General features: G+C 45.9%; 2 protein-coding genes and 1 pseudogene across 6 annotated transcripts in view; 2 read left to right on the forward strand and 1 right to left on the reverse strand.

Moving 5' to 3' along the window:
• Nucleotides 1–5,072, reverse strand: part of fam185a (family with sequence similarity 185 member A) — a 74,981-nt gene extending 69,909 nt beyond the window's left edge. Inside the window, exons 1-2 of one of the 3 annotated variants that reach the window (XM_070897343.1) lie at nucleotides 4,535–5,071; nucleotides 2,858–2,967 (exon numbers count right to left, since the gene is read on the reverse strand). In XM_070897343.1, coding sequence (XP_070753444.1) covers nucleotides 2,858–2,967; nucleotides 4,535–4,946 — 522 coding nt within the window. In that variant the 5' untranslated portion in view covers nucleotides 4,947–5,071. Of the gene's footprint in view, nucleotides 1–2,857; nucleotides 2,968–4,534 lie in introns of all 3 variants that reach the window. The other 2 variants (XM_070897342.1, XM_070897344.1) reach the window with 2 other exon arrangements.
• LOC139279106 (U2 spliceosomal RNA) lies at nucleotides 2,095–2,332 on the forward strand (annotated as a pseudogene).
• Nucleotides 5,073–5,556: 484 nt separating the features above from the next.
• The window catches only part of ccdc146 (coiled-coil domain containing 146), a 228,758-nt gene continuing 216,237 nt past the window's right edge, over nucleotides 5,557–18,077 (forward strand). Inside the window, exons 1-2 of one of the 3 annotated variants that reach the window (XM_070896626.1) lie at nucleotides 5,557–5,693; nucleotides 17,186–17,346. In XM_070896626.1, the coding sequence (XP_070752727.1) occupies nucleotides 17,191–17,346 (156 nt within the window). In that variant the 5' untranslated portion in view covers nucleotides 5,557–5,693; nucleotides 17,186–17,190. Of the gene's footprint in view, nucleotides 5,694–17,185; nucleotides 17,347–18,077 lie in introns of those variants that run through there. The other 2 variants (XM_070896628.1, XM_070896627.1) reach the window with 2 other exon arrangements.

An 18,077-nucleotide genomic window follows, 5' to 3' on the forward strand; every position in this document is an offset into this window, starting at 1 on the left:
CTCTGGTCCATTCCACAGTGACCCCCAGCACCCCTTCCCTTTCCCACGGCACCTTTTTGTGCAAGCGCAAGAGATGCAACATCTGCCCTTTTACCTCCTCTCGTCCCACTATCCAGGGCACCAAATACTCCTTCCAGGTGAAACAGTGATTTACTTGTACTTCTTTCAATTTAGTATACTGTATTTGCTGCTCACGATGTGGTCTCCTCCTCTACATTGGGGGGGGGGGGGGGGAGGGGGGGGAAAACCAAGCGTAGATTGGGTGACCACTTTGCAGAGCACCTCCGTTCAGTCCACAAGTGTGACCCTAAGCCTCCAGTCGCCTGTCACTTTAATTCTCCACTGCATTCCCACTCTGACCTGTCTGTCCTCGGTCTGCTACACTGTTCCAACGAAGCTCAACGCAAGCTTGAGGAACAGCACCTCACCTTTCGTTTAGGCACTTTACAGTCTTCTGGACTCAACATCGAGTCCAAAAATTTCAGAGCGTAACCGCTGCCAATCTTTGGCTCCTTTCCTCCCCCCCCCCCCCACCTGCCCCCCTCAAAGCCTGTTTCTTTTTTCTCTCTCCTCATCTCGAATGGCAGTTGGTCATAATCCCACCATTCACACCCTATCTAGACTCCTAGCATTACCATTTGAATTTGGGCCATCATCCCTTTTGTCTCTTTAATCTCTCTTGTCTTCCAACCGATCACAGACCTTGCCTTTTGTTCTTTCTTCCCTTCCCCCTTTCAGTGCTTGTTAAGAATCTATTCTTTTTGAACACTCTCCAGTTCTGACGAAGGGTCATCGACCTGAAATGTTAACTCTGCTTCCTCTCCACAGATGCTGCCTGACCTGCTGAGATTTACAGCATTTTCTGTTTTTATTCCAGATTCCAGCATCCACAGTATTTTGCTTTTGTGTCATATTTGACCCTGAAATGAGCTTCCAACCACATATCCGTGGCATAACTAAGACTGCCTATTTCCACCGCCGTAACATCGCCCGTCTGTGCCCCTGCCTCAGCTCATCTGCTGCTGAAACCCTCATCCATGTCTTTGTTATCTCTAGACTTGACTAGATCAACGCACTCCTGGCTGGCCTCCCACATTCGACCCTATGTAAACTTGAGGTCATCCAAAACTCAGCAGCCTGTGTACTAACTCGCACCAAGTCCTGTTCACCTATCATCCCTGTGCTCGCTGGCCTCCATTGGCTTCCGGTTAAGCAACGCCTCGATTTCAAAATTCTCATCCTGGTTTACAAATCCCTCCATGGCCTCGCCCCTCACTCTCTCTAATTTCCTTCAGCCCCCCCCTCAAATTCTGCCTTCTTAAGCATCCCTGATTATAATCACTCAACCATTGGTGGTCGTGTCTTCAGCTGTCTAGGCCCTAAGCTCTGGAACTCCCTCCCTAAACCTCTCTTTCCTCCTATAAGACGCTCCTTAAAACCTACTTCTTTGACCAAGCTTTTGGTCATCTGCTGTAACTTCTTATGTGGTTCGGTGTCAAGTTTTTGCCTTATAACACTCCTGTGAAGCACCTTGGGATGCTTTACTACATTAAAGACGCTATATAAATATAAGTTGTTGTTGCTGCTAACATTTCAAAATGTTCTGGTTTTATAATTAGAGGGCAAATCAGCCATTGCTCAGCCAATGGTTAATTATCAAAGGGTTTGATTTCCAAAATGAATTTGTATTGTGGTGAACATTGCTTATTGCTCAAGTAATGACGCAAGTCACCTGTGTTACGCCATAAGTCATCCTGGGACTTATGAGCTCTAAACCAGGCCCTACGACCATTACAATGAGACATCTCCAGGCAATTCCCCACCCCCGCAAATTTCCTTTACTCACTAGCAGCCTGCTGGAGACGTGCTATGTTAATTTTCAAAACCGTTCAGCTGATGCAGTAGGTCCACTAGCAAACAGCTCTCATTGTGGTAAGACACATCAGTATCTTGGTTAGTCCTTAATAGCAATCCAGATTTAGTAATACAATACTAACCAAGGATTGTTCTGTACACAGACAGGTACTGAATTTTTATATTACTGCTACCTCTAGTTCAGCAAGTAGGATGTCAAGTTATACTATCACAACAATTATCGCTTCTCGGCCTTTTGGCTAAGATCATGCGTAACTGACCTGACAGGGGAGTAACCATGACCCCAAAGTGGTTCTCCCTGGATCAGGAAGGTGGTTCTAAAATGCTTTTTGGAAATAGGAGGTGGGTGGGGTGGATTGACCCATCCACCTCCATGGAGGTGTGTGGGGGGCCTGACCCATCCACCTCCATGGCACGAACCTGGTATTGCAGTACTTCCAGGAACGGTGCAGTGGCTCTCGGCCTTTTGGCTAAGAGCATTGGCGCAGAGTGATCCTTGATGTGTGCAAGGTGACCTCTGGCGTTTGTGATTTGACAAAGAATTGGAAAGATTGGCTACGAATAAAAAAAAAACAATTTGCTGCTCCAACACAAGTCAGCTAAGCATCTCTTTTCAGCCTTAGAACCCAACATGTTTCTGCACCTTCAATTCTGGTCTCTTGCGCACCCCCAATTTAAATCGCTCCACCATTGGTAGCCATCCCAAGCTCTGGAATTCCCTCCCTAAACCTCTTCACCTCTCTCCTCCATTAAGATGCTCCTTAAAACCTACTGCCCATCTGCCCTAATATCTCCTTAGGTAGCTCGGTGTCAAATTTAGTTTAATAACGCTACTGTGAAGCTCCTTGGAATGTTTTACTAAATTAAATGCACTATATAAATTCAAGTTATTGTTGTTGTTGATGTCATAATTACTTGCCATCTAAATTAAAACAAATGAAAAAAAACTCAAATAAACAGTTCTGAGAAAAATTGTTTGTACCTTTAATGAATTGAGGATACTGTTCCCTTTCTCAGTTTCCACATAGCAGTTATCACACTCCATTTTTTTAATTTTAACACATCCTTTATGAAAGGTGCTAATGTCCAGGTCTGAAAACAGAAACATAAAAATTTAATTTAATATTTTTTGTCAACCAAGTCACAACATACTAAACCAGATGTTTACTTATTCTAAATGCATGGCACATTATGTAATTGTAGTGCACTTTATAAAAAAAGTGATCAAATATTTTCCATAGTGCAGGACAATACTTGAATAAGGTTCATTACAGTGCAAATAGAAATATCGTCTGTCGTAGAGACCCAGAATGGCCTAAAAAAGGAAAGGAAAGGGGAAAGATAACTTGGTCCATCCCTTTTAAAAGGCAATGTACAGATTATCTTATCATCTACTCTAAGCTACCCATTTAAATTTGAGGGTAAGTTCTGTCTAAATACACCATGATCGACAAAAGTAATCAACCAAAGCTCTAAAATTCCACAATCAACATTAAAAGATGCACAAGAACCACTGTGTACTTTTTATCTACCCCTAAAACGTCATGCATGTAAGCATACTATTTAACTTGAACCATGAACCCTTAACCAGAGGACACAAATACAAATTAACAAGCAACAAACAAAATTGAGCAAAGATTTTCCCTTCCCCTCACAAAAATGTAACAGATCTGGGTCAGCTTGGCCCTATAAGAGAACCTTCATCTGAGTCAGGTCATGGGTTCAAGCCCCACCCCAGCAACTTGAGCACAAAAAAAAATGCTGAAAATCTGAAACAAAACAGAAAATGGTGGAAACACTCTGCAAGTCAGTCAGCAGCAATGAAGCGGTTCTGACAAAGGGATCTACAATAAAAGGTTAATTTATCTGTCTTCTCCACAGATGCTGAATTACTTACTTGATCACATAATCTCGGCTGACAAGTCAGTGCATTATTGAGGGAGTAGTGATTTGTCAGAGGTACTTTCAGATGAGACATTAAACTGAGACCTGTTCAGGTAGATATTAAAGGTCCCATTGCACTATTCAAAAGAGAGCAGGGGAGTTTTCCACGTGTACAGGTACTGGCCAATATTTCACTTGCAGCTAAAACAGATTATCTGGTCTTTTATCTCTGCTATTTCTAGAGCCTTGCTGTGTGCAAATTGGCTGCACAATTTCCTGCATAACAACAGTGACTACACTTCAAAACTATTTCAATAAAAACAGAAAATGTTGGAAACACTCAGCAGGTCAGGCAGCATCTGTGAAAAGAGAAGCAGAGTTAACGCTTCAGGTCGATGACCTTTCGTCAGAAACTACCTGGGACATACTGAGGATGTGAAAGGCAGTATATAAATACAAGTACTGCAATTTCATTTATTTCCACTTGTGTTTTTTTATTAGCTCTTAAAATCTCTGTGGTAGTTTTCCAAAATAAATCATAAACACTATTTTTTATATACACATGGAAATAATTAAAAGATTTACCAAAGAAAACAAGAGAGGCAATAGAGAGCAACACATGCAACAATAATCTGAGATTAGTGCACTTTTTCCTGTATTACAGTAATAGCTTTTCGATTACAAAACAGAATTTTACTGAAAAGATGGGACTCCCCCTCCCTCCTCTTCCAAAAGCAAAAATCAGTGGTTTCACAAAATGCAGATAATTACTCACCAAACTTTATTGGAGTTACCAGATCAATGCGAGCATCACGGCTGACATTTTCTGCACTCACTACCATCTGTTTGAGAGCCTCGTCATATTTGACCAGAACATCATCCAAGTTCTCCCCTCGGTTGGGGGAACTGACTTCCACGAAAGCGCGGTCAGCCGCAGGATAGCCGTGCGGGTCGAGCGGTTTGACCGTCACGTCGCAGGGCAGGCGAACCTTCAAGGAACCGAAAGGCTCCACCAGCAGGATCCAGCGTCTTAGCGCGCTGCACTTGGGTTTGGAGCCCAGGCACCGAGTGGCGGACACGAGCCTCCGGGGCACCAAATGCAGAAAACACCGGCTGCCCACCCCGCCGTTCTCTCGCAGTAAAACCGCTCGACAGGCCCTGCGGCAAAACACAACCAAGGAAGTCATGCTGCAGCCCGGGGAAAAAAGAATTAATCTACGGCCCAAGTCATCCCGTCGGCCTTTCTCGTGTCAAGCTGATGTTGTTGTTGTTGTTGTCGTCGTCGTCGTGGTGGGCAGGGGAGAGAGTGGACTGCTGGGAGTTGGAGTCTGCGCACTGGCGCTCTCACCGCGCTCCGCGGGTCAGTGACCGACTGCAGACTACAAATCCCACAATGCAGTGCAGGCACTCCCAGCTGGCCAATCATGACGCTGCGCAGTGAAGGCGAAACCCGCTGCCGTGCGCTGATAAATGATTAAACGCCCACATAATTCAAGTCAATTTATGAATAATATACTTGATTTTTTTAATCAACTTTTTAGTAGTGTAAAATTCTGTGGAAGTGTCTACATCGATATTTTAGTTTCAAAATATTGACCCACCTCAGAATTTTGTTTTAATAGTATAAAGGATAGTTGGGGAGCTCTGTGCAATAAATGTTTTCATATAAAATTAATGCGTATTTATAGTGCACATGAGGGTAGGTTGTTTAAACTCTATAATTGGAATATTTATGGTTGGCCAAGTCTCCAGGAGAGGGTTGTTTATCCTAGTGACTTGCTATTGGTCCAAAGTCAACCTATGGATGGGTAGGGATGAAGAGAGAGGTTGTCATGGTAATGGCGATTCCTGGACGCAAACTGTGAGACTGTGGGCCCGGACAGCGGGACAGCGACTCACCGACAGCCCGAGTCTGAGGCAACGCGGCTCCTGAGGTACACCCGAAGGGCCAGGGCGCGAAATGTCGAGAGCATTCTGTGTAACACAAACGGGAATAGGCGCTCTTTACATGTTTACGGTGCCAGCAAACCTCTGCTGCCCGCGTCCTAACTCGCATCAAGTCCTGCTCACCCAGCACCTACATTGGCTCCCGGTCCAGTAACGCCTGGATTTAAAAATTCTCCTCCTTGCTTTCAAAACCCACCATCGCCTCGCCCCGTCCTATCTCTGTAGCCTTCACCAGCCCTACAAACAGTGTTCCCTATATTTGGGGGGGGGGGCGCGGCCCATACAAATTTCGGCACCTGGACGGTTTTTCCATTTAAAAGCCGAACCGTGGCCGCGCAGCTTAACGGGAATTTACAGATTCCTAGACATTTACGGCACAGAAAGAGGCCATTCGGCCCAACGTGCATGTGCTTACAACCCTCTTGGATCTCTGCGTTCCTCCAATTCTGGCCTCTTGTGCATCCCCAACTCCCTTTACCCCACCATTGGCGGCCGTGCCATCAGCTACCTAAGCCCTAAGTTCTGGAATTCCCTTCTTATACCTCTCCGCCTCTCAATCTTTCCTCCTTTAAGGTTCCGCTTAAAACTTACCTCTTTGAGCAATCATCTGGTCACCTGCCCTTCTTTGGCTCGGTGTCAATTTTTTTGTCTGGATTGCCTATGAAGCGCCTTGGAATGTTTTTATTATGTTAAAGGCGCTATCAAAATGCAAGTTGTCGTTGTTGTCAATCCCATTCACTGCAAGCAGAATAAGTGAAAACTTATTAGGTGCTAAAAATTCATTATAACTGTAGTCCCGTTTGAGGCGGTGACACCGACTGGGCGCTAACTTCAGCGCCGGTCGATGTTTACCACCTCCAACCGGGATATTCCTTTTTAGTGCCCGAAGAGAGGAGTGGAGCACTAAGGGAAGCGTTCCACAATCCTTAGGGCGCTAAAGGCCCACCGCAGGGCTGTGCTATTCAAGTTGAGGCGCTAGGATATCGGCATCCTAGTGCCTAAAGAGGAGGAGGCGAGGTCAACTATCTGAAACTTGCAAAAAAATGGAATGGAGGCTACCAACAGCTTTCCACGGGTAAGAGAGGTAAGTACATTGTTAAAAATTTGATTCTCAACACTTAGTTCTTCATTCCCTGTTATATCGCCCCAGGATCCTCCGCACCGTCTGCTTCCTCCTGTCGGGAGTAGCACCAGGCGCTACGGAAGACGAAAGCAGTCAATTTCGGAAACGCGTCGCAAAGGGGGCATTGCACAATTTTGATGTCACCAAGTGGGTGGCGCTAGAGTGCGCAGTGCTAAATGACAGCGCCGCCGCTAAACCACCAATGAAGTTCGCGGCAGGCTGTCATAGCACGGCACTCGGGAGGTAGGTGCTTAGCGTCCCGTTGGCACCCCTCCCGGGCGCTAATGGGTGGTGTGAAGCCAATGAATTTTTAGTCCTATATCTCTCGACAATTGTTCGCTTTTACTCACTGCCTCATCTATCTCTGGGGTTTTTTATATTATCAAATGTCTGCATGTGCCAATTTATAAAAGGGGTTCAGGGTGATTTGAAAAAAAAGAAAGACTTGCATTTATATAGAGCCTTTCACAACCACAGGACGCCCCAAAGCACTTTACAGCAAATAAAGTACTTTTTGAAATGTAGGAAACAAGATAAGAAACTAACTAGAAAATTGGGCTGAGGTTATGAAGGATCACGTATAGAATTGGGCCAGCAGATATTCGGACCAGGGGTGTGCGTTAGTGGTTGGCATTAGGATTTAGGGTTAGTATTTGGGGTTAGGATTAGAGCACTAGGGTTAGTGATTGGGTTAGGGGTTTGGGACAAGATTAGGGTATTAGGTTTGGAAACTGCTATTGACACCGCCATTGTCACTAGACTTGTCATTTTTAAATTTAAGAAATAACCATTGGGGATGGACCAGGAAATTACACTGCTGGGAACTGCTTTTCTTCCAGTTAGAGAATGGCTGACTGGTGTCACGTGCCAATGAGGCAGCTCGGTGTGAATTGTAACAAGAAGTGAGGGTCCATGCCTTGGATGCAAAATTGCCCAGCTCCTCCAGGCACAGTTCTCCTGCCAGGGCTTTCCCTCCAAATACTGACTGATTCTTTCCCTCCAAATACTGACAAATCCTGCCCCCAATACTGCCAAAGGCTTCTGCTCCATAGTAATTGCAGAATCCTGGCTTCATCCTTTACTGCTAAATGCTGCTCACAATTCAGTTAGCTCCCTCACCCCCATCCTCTTGAACCCTTCAATCTGCTTCCCCGAAGTTCCCTCACCTCAGAACCATCCTTCCTACTCCCATATCCTACGACCCCTTCTCCTTGATGCTAGAACCGGAGATTTTGCTTCTCAACACTCCCACCTTGTAGGACCCTCTCCGTTACTCCCAAATCTTATATCTTACCCCACCACCCAAGTCCTCAGACTCCCAGTCTCCCTTATCAGGCCCCAGACACCACTGATACTCCAGGATGCCTGTTATACATTTCCCATACTTATGCTGCACCACCCCTCATACTTTCATCTTTACCATCATTAATAATGATAGAGATAACTGGAACCAGCATCTCATTCTCTGGTTTTAGTTAACTGTGTTTATTCTCCTTCTTGTCACCAGATCTGTCTTCTAAAGGATGAATTTCATCCCCAGCACACTTTTCATCCTCACCCATTCATCTTTTAAATTTAAAGCCAACTCCAATTGAAGCTCCTATCTGTATACTATCTGTGCTCACAGTATGACTATCATTCAGATTTCTCTGCATTGACAGCAGCAACATTGATCTCTGGTGCCACACTGCTGCTTCCTTTATAATCCCTTGTTTTTTTTTTAACAACTCCCCACTGACACATTAACCACACGCACTCCTGTCAACCTTTTCTTTGTTTCAATGTAAATCTTCCTTCTTTAATCTGCATGCCACTAACACACCACCAAGCACTACCCACTCCCCTCATCACCCTGTTACGACACCGCCTGTTTCACTCTGCCACTGGCACTTTCTTACTGGGAAGGAGGAAGGAGGACAGTAGGAGTGTGTGCGTGTGCCTAATAAGGATTTTCTTCAGTTCCTCCTTCTCACTAGACCCTCGGCCCCCTAGTATTTCCGGAAGATTATTTGTGTCTTCCTTCGTGAAGACAGAACCAAAGTATTTGTTCAACTGGTCTGCCATATCTTTGTTCCCCATTATAAATTCACCTGAATCTGACTGCAAGTGACCTATGTTTGTCTTCACTAATCTTTTTCTCTTCACATATCTATAGAAGCTTTTGCAATCAGTTTTTATGTTCCCTGCAAGCTTCCTCTCATACTCTATTTTCTCCCTCCCAATTAAACCTTTTGTCCTCCTCTGCTGAATTCTAAATTTCTCCCAGTCCTCTTTTCTGGCCAATTTATATGCCTCTCCCTTGGATTTAACACTATCCTTAATTTCCCTTGTTAGCCACAGTTTATTTTTACTCCCGACAGGGATGTACAATTGTTGAAGTTCATCCATGTGATCTTTAACCGGAGACACAGAATGTCCACAGTACCTGATCTGCCCTCAAGGCCTCCATAATTAGCACCTGTGAAAAGACACTTGGTCACTCAAGACTAGTTCGACAAGAATGACCAGGAGATCCAGGAGCTGATAAGCCACAAGCGTAAGGCATTCTTGAAACAGCAACAAAACTTGTGAACAAGAAAGCAGCTCTATGGACGTCTGAAGGCCGAGGTCCGACATAAAACTCACGACCTAAAGAACAGATGGTGGGTGGAAAAAGCACAGTAGATCCAGCAACTAGCCGACAACCACAACGTGTGTGATTCTTTAGCGCAGTCAAGACCATCTCCGGCCAAGCACCCAAGGTCCTACCCCACTGAGGGCCAAGAACGGAGAGGTATTCATCAAGGACAGAGAGGCAATCAGTGCCCACTGGAAGGAGCACTTCGAAGATCTCCTTAACCGAGACTCTGTCTTCAATGCGAGTGTCCTCGACTCCATCCTGCAGCATGCTACCCGCCACCAGCTCAGCACAACCCCAACCCGGCATGAGGTTGAAAGGCCATCCGATAACTGAAGAAGAACAAGGTGTCAGGAGCAGATGGAATCCCTGCCGAAGCATGGCGGAGAAGCACTATTGGCGCGAATCCATGAACTAATTTCTCTTATTTGGAAGGAGAGAGCATGCCAGGGGATCTCCGAGACGCTGTGCTCATGACCATCTTCAAGAAAGGCAACAAGTCTGATTGCGGTAATCACAGGGAAAGTCATTGCAAGAATCCTCCTCAATCGCCTTCTCCCAGTGGCTGAAGAGCTCCTTCCAGAGTCGCAATGCGGATTCCGTCCACTAAGGGGCACAATGGATATGATCTTCACCACGTGTCAAATTCAAGAAAAATGCAGGGAGCAGCACCAACCTCTGTACCTGGCCATCTTTGACCTCACAAAGGCCTTCGACACTGTCATCCGGGAGGAATTATGGAGAGTCCTCCTCAAATTCGGCTGCCCTCAAAAGTTCGTTACGATCCTCCACCTGCTTCACAATGACATACAAACCGTGATCCTGACCAACGGGTCCACCACAGACCCAATACGCATGCGGACCGGGGTCAAGCAAGGCTGTGTCATCACACCAATGCTCTTCTCGATCTTCTATGCTGCAATGCTCCATCTCACCCTCAGTAAGCTCCCCACTGGAGTGGAGCTAATCTACAGAACAAACAGGAAACTGTTCAAGCTCCGTCGCCTCCAGTCCAGATCCAAGGTCGTCCCATCCTCTGTCATTGAATTACAGTTTGCAGACGACGCTTGTGTTTGCACACACTCGGAGATCGAACTCCAAACCATCGTCAATGCCTTCACCGAAGCGTACGAGTGTATAGGCCTTACACTAAACATCCATAAGTCAAAGGTTCTCTACCAACCTGCCCCCGCCACACAGTACTGCCCCCCGATTATCAAGATCCATGACGAGGCCTTGAACAATGTGGACCATTTTCCATACCTCAGGATGAAATCAAACGCCGCCTTCATTGTGCCTGTGCAGCCTTCGGTCACCTGAGGAACAGGGTGTTTGAAGACCAGGACCTCAAACCCGGCACCAAGCTCATGGTCTACAGAGCAGTAGTGATACCAGCCCTCCTATATGCTTTAGAGAGATGGACTATATACAGCAGGCACCTCAAAGCACTGGAGAAGTACCACTAACACTGCCTCCGCAAGATCCTGCAAATCCATTGGCAGTGTTCTCACTCAGGCCAACATCCCCAGCATTGAAGCATTGACCACGCTCGATCAGCTCCGATGGACAGCTACATCGTCCGAGTTCCGAAGCGGCAAGCGAGCCCCAGGTGGGCAGAGGAAACGCTTCAACAACATCCTCAAAGCCTCCTTGAAAAAGTGCAACATCCCCACCGACACCTGGGAATCTCTGGCCCAAGATCACTCAAAATGGAGGAGAAACATCCTGGAAGGCGCCGAACACCTCGAGTCGCTTCGCTGGGAGCATGTGGAAGCCAAGCGGAAGGAGCGCACGACAACCCAAGCACCCCACCCACCCATCCCTCCAACCGCTGTCTGCCCCACCTGTGACAGAGATTGTAGGTCCTGCATTGGACTCATCAGTCACCTGAGAACTCGTATTAGTGTGGAAGCAAGTCATCCTCGACTCCGAGGGACTGCCTAAGAAGAAGACTCTCCAGGGTCACATAACTATTTGAACTGGCTTCAAATTTATTTGAATGACAACATTCATTTTAATTTTATTTATTTACCAAATTTATTGCCAAAACCTCGACATCTCCCAGTCCTTGAACCTCAGATCCGATCTTTCAATCCCCCATTTGAACCTTGCCATATCTTCAACCCCCACCCCACATTCTCCATGACCAGATCCCCAGCTCCATTGCCTATTTAACCATTATTAACCCCAGTTTCATTATATATCTGTCCGCCATTGTGAAAAACTGCCACTGTGCACCATCTTGAATATTTTACCAGCACATATCCGTGAGTGATATAATACCAATAATGGAATTAGATCTTTTTTCTGATTAAATTATACTACTGCACTACATTAAAATACCTCCTGGTGGCAGTAAGTGCTTAGGATGATAAATGACCTGCATTTATGAAATCAGTGGGGCTGATGATGATGCTATGTTGAGGACGCATTGCTTTGGTGCACTAGGTGCTAGCATCTGACATTGTGTGGTGCTAAGGCCTGCCAAGAAGCTGGTACACGGAATGTGAGAATGTCATCATACACAATGCTGATTAAGGCCCTAATGTTTACTTAAACGAATGGATGCCCCCACAATGGGACTTTTGCAGAAGAACAGGGGAGTTCTACCTGGTGTCCTGGCCAATATTTACTCAACCATCATCACTAAAACAGATTATCTGGTCATTATCACATTGCTGTTTGTGGGAGCTTGCTTTCCGCAAATTGGCTGCTGTGTTTCCTACATTACAACAGTGACTATGCTTCAAAAATACTTCCTTGGCCGTAAAACATTTTGGGACGTCCTGAGGTTGTGAAAGGCACTATATAAATGGAAGTCTTTTTTTCTTTTCAATCTGCCTAAACAGCACTCCAGAGACTTGGTGCCCTTATGAAATGGCATTGCATGGCATGCCATTTCCCATATGCTTGGCCCTTCAACTTGTGGGATGACTTGCAACCAATAGTTGCTCAGTTTGTTTTCACCTGTTTCAGTGCTTCATTGTTCTTTAGTTGCTAACCTTTTATAGAATAATAGAAATTTACGGCACAAACGGAAGCCATTTAGCCCATCGTGTCTGTATGGCCGGAAAAGAGCTATCCAGCTTAATCCATCTTTTCAGCTCTTGGTCCATAGCTTTGTAGGTTACGACACTTCAAGTGCATATCCATGTTCTTTTTAAATGTGCTGTGGGTTTCTACCTCTACCACCCTTTCAGGCAGTGAGTTCCAGACCCCCACCATCCATTGGGTGAAAAAAGTTTTCCTCAACTCTCTTCTAATCTTTCTACCAATTACTTTAAATCTATGCCCCCTGGTTATTGACCTTTCTGCTAAGGAAAATAGGTCCTTCCTATCAACTCTATTTTGGCCCCTCATAATTTTATCTACCTCAATCAAGTCTCCCTCAGCCTCCTCTGCTCCAAATAAAACAGCCCATTTCTGCTATTTTGCACAAAATTAACTTAATGAGAGCTTCTTGAAGCAACACTCCATCTGAGCTGTGCCTGTTTCCCTGCGAATATTTCTCTAATAGCTACTGGTACTATATAGAAAGAACATACCCCTTTTTACTTTAACAGTTTGTCCTTTTTTTATTTAGAGCAGATAATTCCACACCCTGATCTCTGTGTGCTTCCAGCACTCGAGCTGGATGTTGGGAATGTCAAAAATGTATTAAGTAAGTGTCGGGTTTGTTTTATTGCAGGAAGTCAGCGCAATATGATATACGCAAACACAACATCCAAGGAGCAGATGGCCCTGGTACATAGACCACATAATTGGGCCCAAGCCAAAGAAATGCAGTACCTTTAGCAACTCTCAACCATAGAGTTTTAATCCTATAAAGACTGAAAGAAAGAGAAGTCTTGCATTTCTATTGTGTTTTTCACAACCTCAGGACGTCCCAAAGCGTTTACAACCAATGAAATACTTTTGAAATGTTTACTGTTGTAATGTAGGACTGCAGTACACTTTCAGCACCAACTTTTATCAATTTAATCCAAAAACGTTCTGTAATACAGGTTCTGTTTTAAGCATTTCTATTGTACATGTTTCTTTATTGCAGTTTTAAGAAATTCATTTTTGTTGATAAAAATAGATTGTGAAAGTTGATGAAGTCTCATATTCAGAAGGCTAAAATGGTAATAAACTTAGGGTTTCTTCCACTTGGTGCTGCTCAGTGGAAGGGAGGGTGGTGTTGTTCCAGACAGGTTGGGTGTTCCAATGTTACTGCTCTGGGGTTTCAATATTGCAGCACTACATGTTGGCTGAAGCTTTCAGGCTGGGAAAAATGATTGCGGTTGGTCAGGCTATGGAAAAAGGTCTTGGGATAGGGGTGGAGTGGGCTGTGCCAGCGTTCAGGCAGCTACACCTGCCTTCGAGGGCCTTCTGGTGGTCCAGGTGCACCACATCCACTGGTTCCCCCTTGTCCGCCTTGCCCGTTGCATCTCGGAGAACTCCAGCGGGTTTGTCGGATGCGATTTCCCTTTCATGGAACCATGCTGGCTCTGCTTAATTGAATTGTGCTTTTCTGAGTGTCCTGCTGCTGCTTCCTTGGTAGTGGACTCCATCATTTTCCCGGCGGCGGATAACCAGTCTATAGTTTCCTGCTTTCTGTCTGCCTCCTTTTTAATTAACTGTGCAACATGGTCTGTACAGAGTGGACAGCGCAGGGTGGACTATACTGAATAGACTGTACAAGATGGACTATACGGGACCGATTACAGAGAATGGGCTGTGTGGGATGGGCTGTGCAGGATGGACTCTGCAGAGTGGAGTCTATATACTATACAGACTATACATGACCTGTGGGAGGACACCACCGCAGGTCGGGAGGATAAAAGAGCAGCGCGGGCCCTGGAACATTGTGGGTCACCCCGACCTGTGAGAGAAGACCACCGCAGGTCGGGAGGATAAAAGAGCATATCACTGCAGCTTCCAGCACAAGCTGCTACAAGTTTGCGATGGCTTCGAAGTGGGCGACTGTGTGACATCATCAAAACCGAGGTCTGCGTTTCGAGCATGGGCAGGAACATCGGCGAGGCCCTGGTACCGCAGAGGAGCGGGAAGGTCGGGGCGGATGAGTGGCGAGAGATCGTGGCGGAGATGCGGCGAATGTTTGTGGCGGAGGAACGGCGAGAGACCGTGGCGGAGGAACAGCGAGAGATCGTGGTGGAGGAACGGCGAGAGATCGTTGCGGAGGTGCAGTGAGAGATTGTGGCAGAGGTGCAACAATGTTTGTGGCGGAGGAGCGGCGCGAGATCGTGGTGGAGGTGCAGCAAATGAGGGTACGGGGCCCAGAAGAGCCGAGGGCCCAGGGGCAGCATGGGCCAGCCCACACTGCGATATGTGTGCGCATTAGGTCCGTGCAGCAGAGCAGGTCTTCAGTCATCCTGGTTAACCCTTGCCCGTGTGGTGGCTGATGTGCAACGGTCACCACACGTTAAAAAAATCCATGCACCGGCATCTTCCACCCCTTCAGTTGGTGCTCAGGACTGGAATATCGGGTCCTTCATTGAAACATCTGTGAACCCATGTGGAAGCAAGTCATCCTCGTTCGAGGGACCACCTACGATGACACCTGCCTTCAGACAGCTGCACCTACCATGGCGTGGCAGAAGTTCTGAAACTTGCTGGAGGGGGTGGAAGAATTGCAGAAAATTGTTGTGGATCATTGATTGGCCATCGGGACATGAATTTAGATTTGAGTGAGGATTCAAGCCTGTGGATCAGGCCTCGGGAGTTGCGGAGATGCTGCCACGGTAGCGTTCCGGGCTGCTGCGCAATCGACAATGATGTTATCGCCGTGCGCGGTGACCCCTCACCGTCACATGTGGGTCACGAAGCTGGCTTACATCTGCTCTCGGGGCGGTACTTAAAGGGGAGGGCGCCAGCGCCCCGCACCGCCATATTTATTGGTTTGCCGACTCTCGGGTTGGTTCCAGTATGGCGACCCTAGCATGGTCCGGGCCTCTATCGTGCAGCCTAGCACTCCGTTTTGGGTGCCGGGCTGCAGGTCCGGTCCCATGCTGCCCTGGTGGCCTGGTGGGGGCCATCAGAGGCCTTGCAGAGTGCGCAGCGGCCCTCCCCTTTAAACGAAGAGGAGGGGCGTTGAAGCGCGTCAGCCCCAGGAGCGCCCAGGGAAGCCCCCCTAAAGGAAGTGGGAGCATGTGAAATTGCGCTCCACTTCCTTTGAGAGGCCGTAAACCCAATTCAACAGCAGGGGCAGGACCTCTGCGTCGGGCACAGAAAGTCCCGGCCACAGCTGGTTTCCGCCCCCAATCTGGGTACAGAGCAATTTCGCCCCCTTAGGTTTTTTTTCTTCAACTATTTTTCAGTTCAAGACAACACTTAGTTTTCATCCACAAATTGTGATACTGTGAGAACTGCTCGCATATTCATGTGCTGCTATCCAGTGTCTTTGTACTGGGACTGCATGCTGACTCTTGCAGGAAAAGCATAGCGTCATTGATGTGCTTTGCATGTAATGTTACTGTACCAAGCATTTAATACTGTAAATGCCAATTACAGTGCTGCCTACAGGAACAACAGGTACTGCAAATAAACGTTGACATTTTTGAATTTGCATAGACAGAGCCTGATATTCGAGTTTTCAATATATTTTAAAATATAGTTTTTGCCCCTATTGGAATTGAGATGCTGTTTGTGAAATGGATAACAAGAACAACCTAAGCCATTACTTATGATTAAAGTTTTCATTTATAGTTTATTTTTACATTTCCTGGAAACATGTTTAGTTTTTGTTTTAGAAACCTAGTAAGAATCATGAGAATAAAATGAATTAAATGTTTTCAGGTGAAAATTGGAGAAGTTCTATGTTACCAAAGTCTGCAGACTGCAGAGAGCTAAAGTGAAAGCAGGCCCTACACCTGCCTGCTTCTACTAGCCGTAAGAGTTTCATGGGCAGTTGCTGGGCAGTAGTTGGGCAAATAGCAAAACTCTGCGGCAGCGAAAGTGATTTTCCAGTTGGTTTGTATGATCTGGCAAGGTGTAATTTGACAGATCGCAAGTTCCGGATTTTTGCGCGAGTGGAAACCTGAAAGTAGCGGGGCCTTTCAGACGCATATGTTGTCAAAGACACCGTAAATTCTGGCCCATCAAATCAGAGCCATGATGTGCTCCAAGAATATAATTTATAATCTAATCAAACCATGACTTCAATAAAAACATTGGAAGTCACAGACATTCTTCCCATCAATATCACTCCTTCTACAAATATATATAATCTACCTTATCATAGCAATACTCCACTTGTTTAATTTACTGAGCGTCAGTTCTGCACAAATACTCTTCTGATGACCAAAGTTTATCAAGCAAAACCTTTTCCATCCTCTACTCCTCTATTCTATACTGGCCTGCTGTCTTCCATAGATAATTTGCTTCTGACCCACCACATATATCTTAAAATGTAACTACTTAAAGTGGAGTTGTTATCTTATGGAATAGACTGTTGGTGTATGATGAATTCTGCGGAAGGTTTTGAAAATGAAATGGGTACTTTCCTGAGAAATTAGAGGGATACAAACGGCATCAAAGCAGGTGAAAGATAGAAGTTGTTAGTATGGGTCCTAAATGAAGAGGCCACAGGCATTTGGGAGTAATTTTTACTTTCAGTAATGGCATAAACGGATGATATTGGATCGGGCACCCATTATAACCTCCCACCTGATTTTTCTTCCTTTCCATATATGATTTCCATATTTTATATATTGCACTTTTTAATATTCATTCTCCAGGAGAAATGAGTGAAGAAGAAAATCCTCTTTCTAATGTATCTGAAGATGAGATTGATGAAAACGAGGTGAAAACCATCACAGCTGTAGCTCCACCAGTAGTCCTTCAGGAGGAGGAATCTGTAGATGTGACTGCAAGTCCTGCCTTTCAATGCCTGGATGAAGTAAGTTCTCTTGTATATTTACACCAGTTGATGTCTTATGGCATTGCATATAAAGGGGGTAATTTTGCTTGACCTGAATACTGCACTTGCCAGACTCCCTGGGGGTAATTTTTGCGATTGTGTAAAATAGGTGACTTCAATGGAAATAAAAAATCAGGAGAATTGTAAAATGGGGGTACCGATTCACTATCACCTATTTTACGCTAGCGCACAAAGTCAAAATTACCCCCAGGGAGTCTGGACCATGGGCTGTATTCCGGTCCAGCAAGGTTAGAGGGTGGGGGGATTATTAGACCTAAGCAGGGGAGCGTACAGAGATGGCAGAGGGGAGATGTGGCACGGATAAGGGGAAAATGGTGAAGGGGGTGTAGGAGACAGGGAATGGGAGGAGAGGATGGGTAAACGGAGGAGGGAAAATGGTAAGTAAAGCTGGAAAACGATCATGCTGGGGGCGAGAGGATGATGCCAGTAAATTATCTTTGGGGCATCAGCAAGCCAACTCAGTGGGAGATAACTGACAAGTATTCAGTTCACGGGAGTGGGATCAACAACAATCTCCTCGGGCGTGGTGGGGGGTGCGGTTGAGAATGCAGCCAATATTATTGGGAGAGAGGCCAACTCTCTCTTCAGGAAGCAGATTTGAAAACAAATGCTGCAGTAGAAAGGGCTGACTCTCAGCCAGCTCCACCAAAGAAAGTCAAGGGCGGCTGGCAGGGGAAATCCAGTAAACT

This window comes from Pristiophorus japonicus, chromosome 13 (assembly GCF_044704955.1).
Source record: "Pristiophorus japonicus isolate sPriJap1 chromosome 13, sPriJap1.hap1, whole genome shotgun sequence".
Classification (NCBI taxonomy): Eukaryota; Metazoa; Chordata; class Chondrichthyes; family Pristiophoridae; genus Pristiophorus; species Pristiophorus japonicus.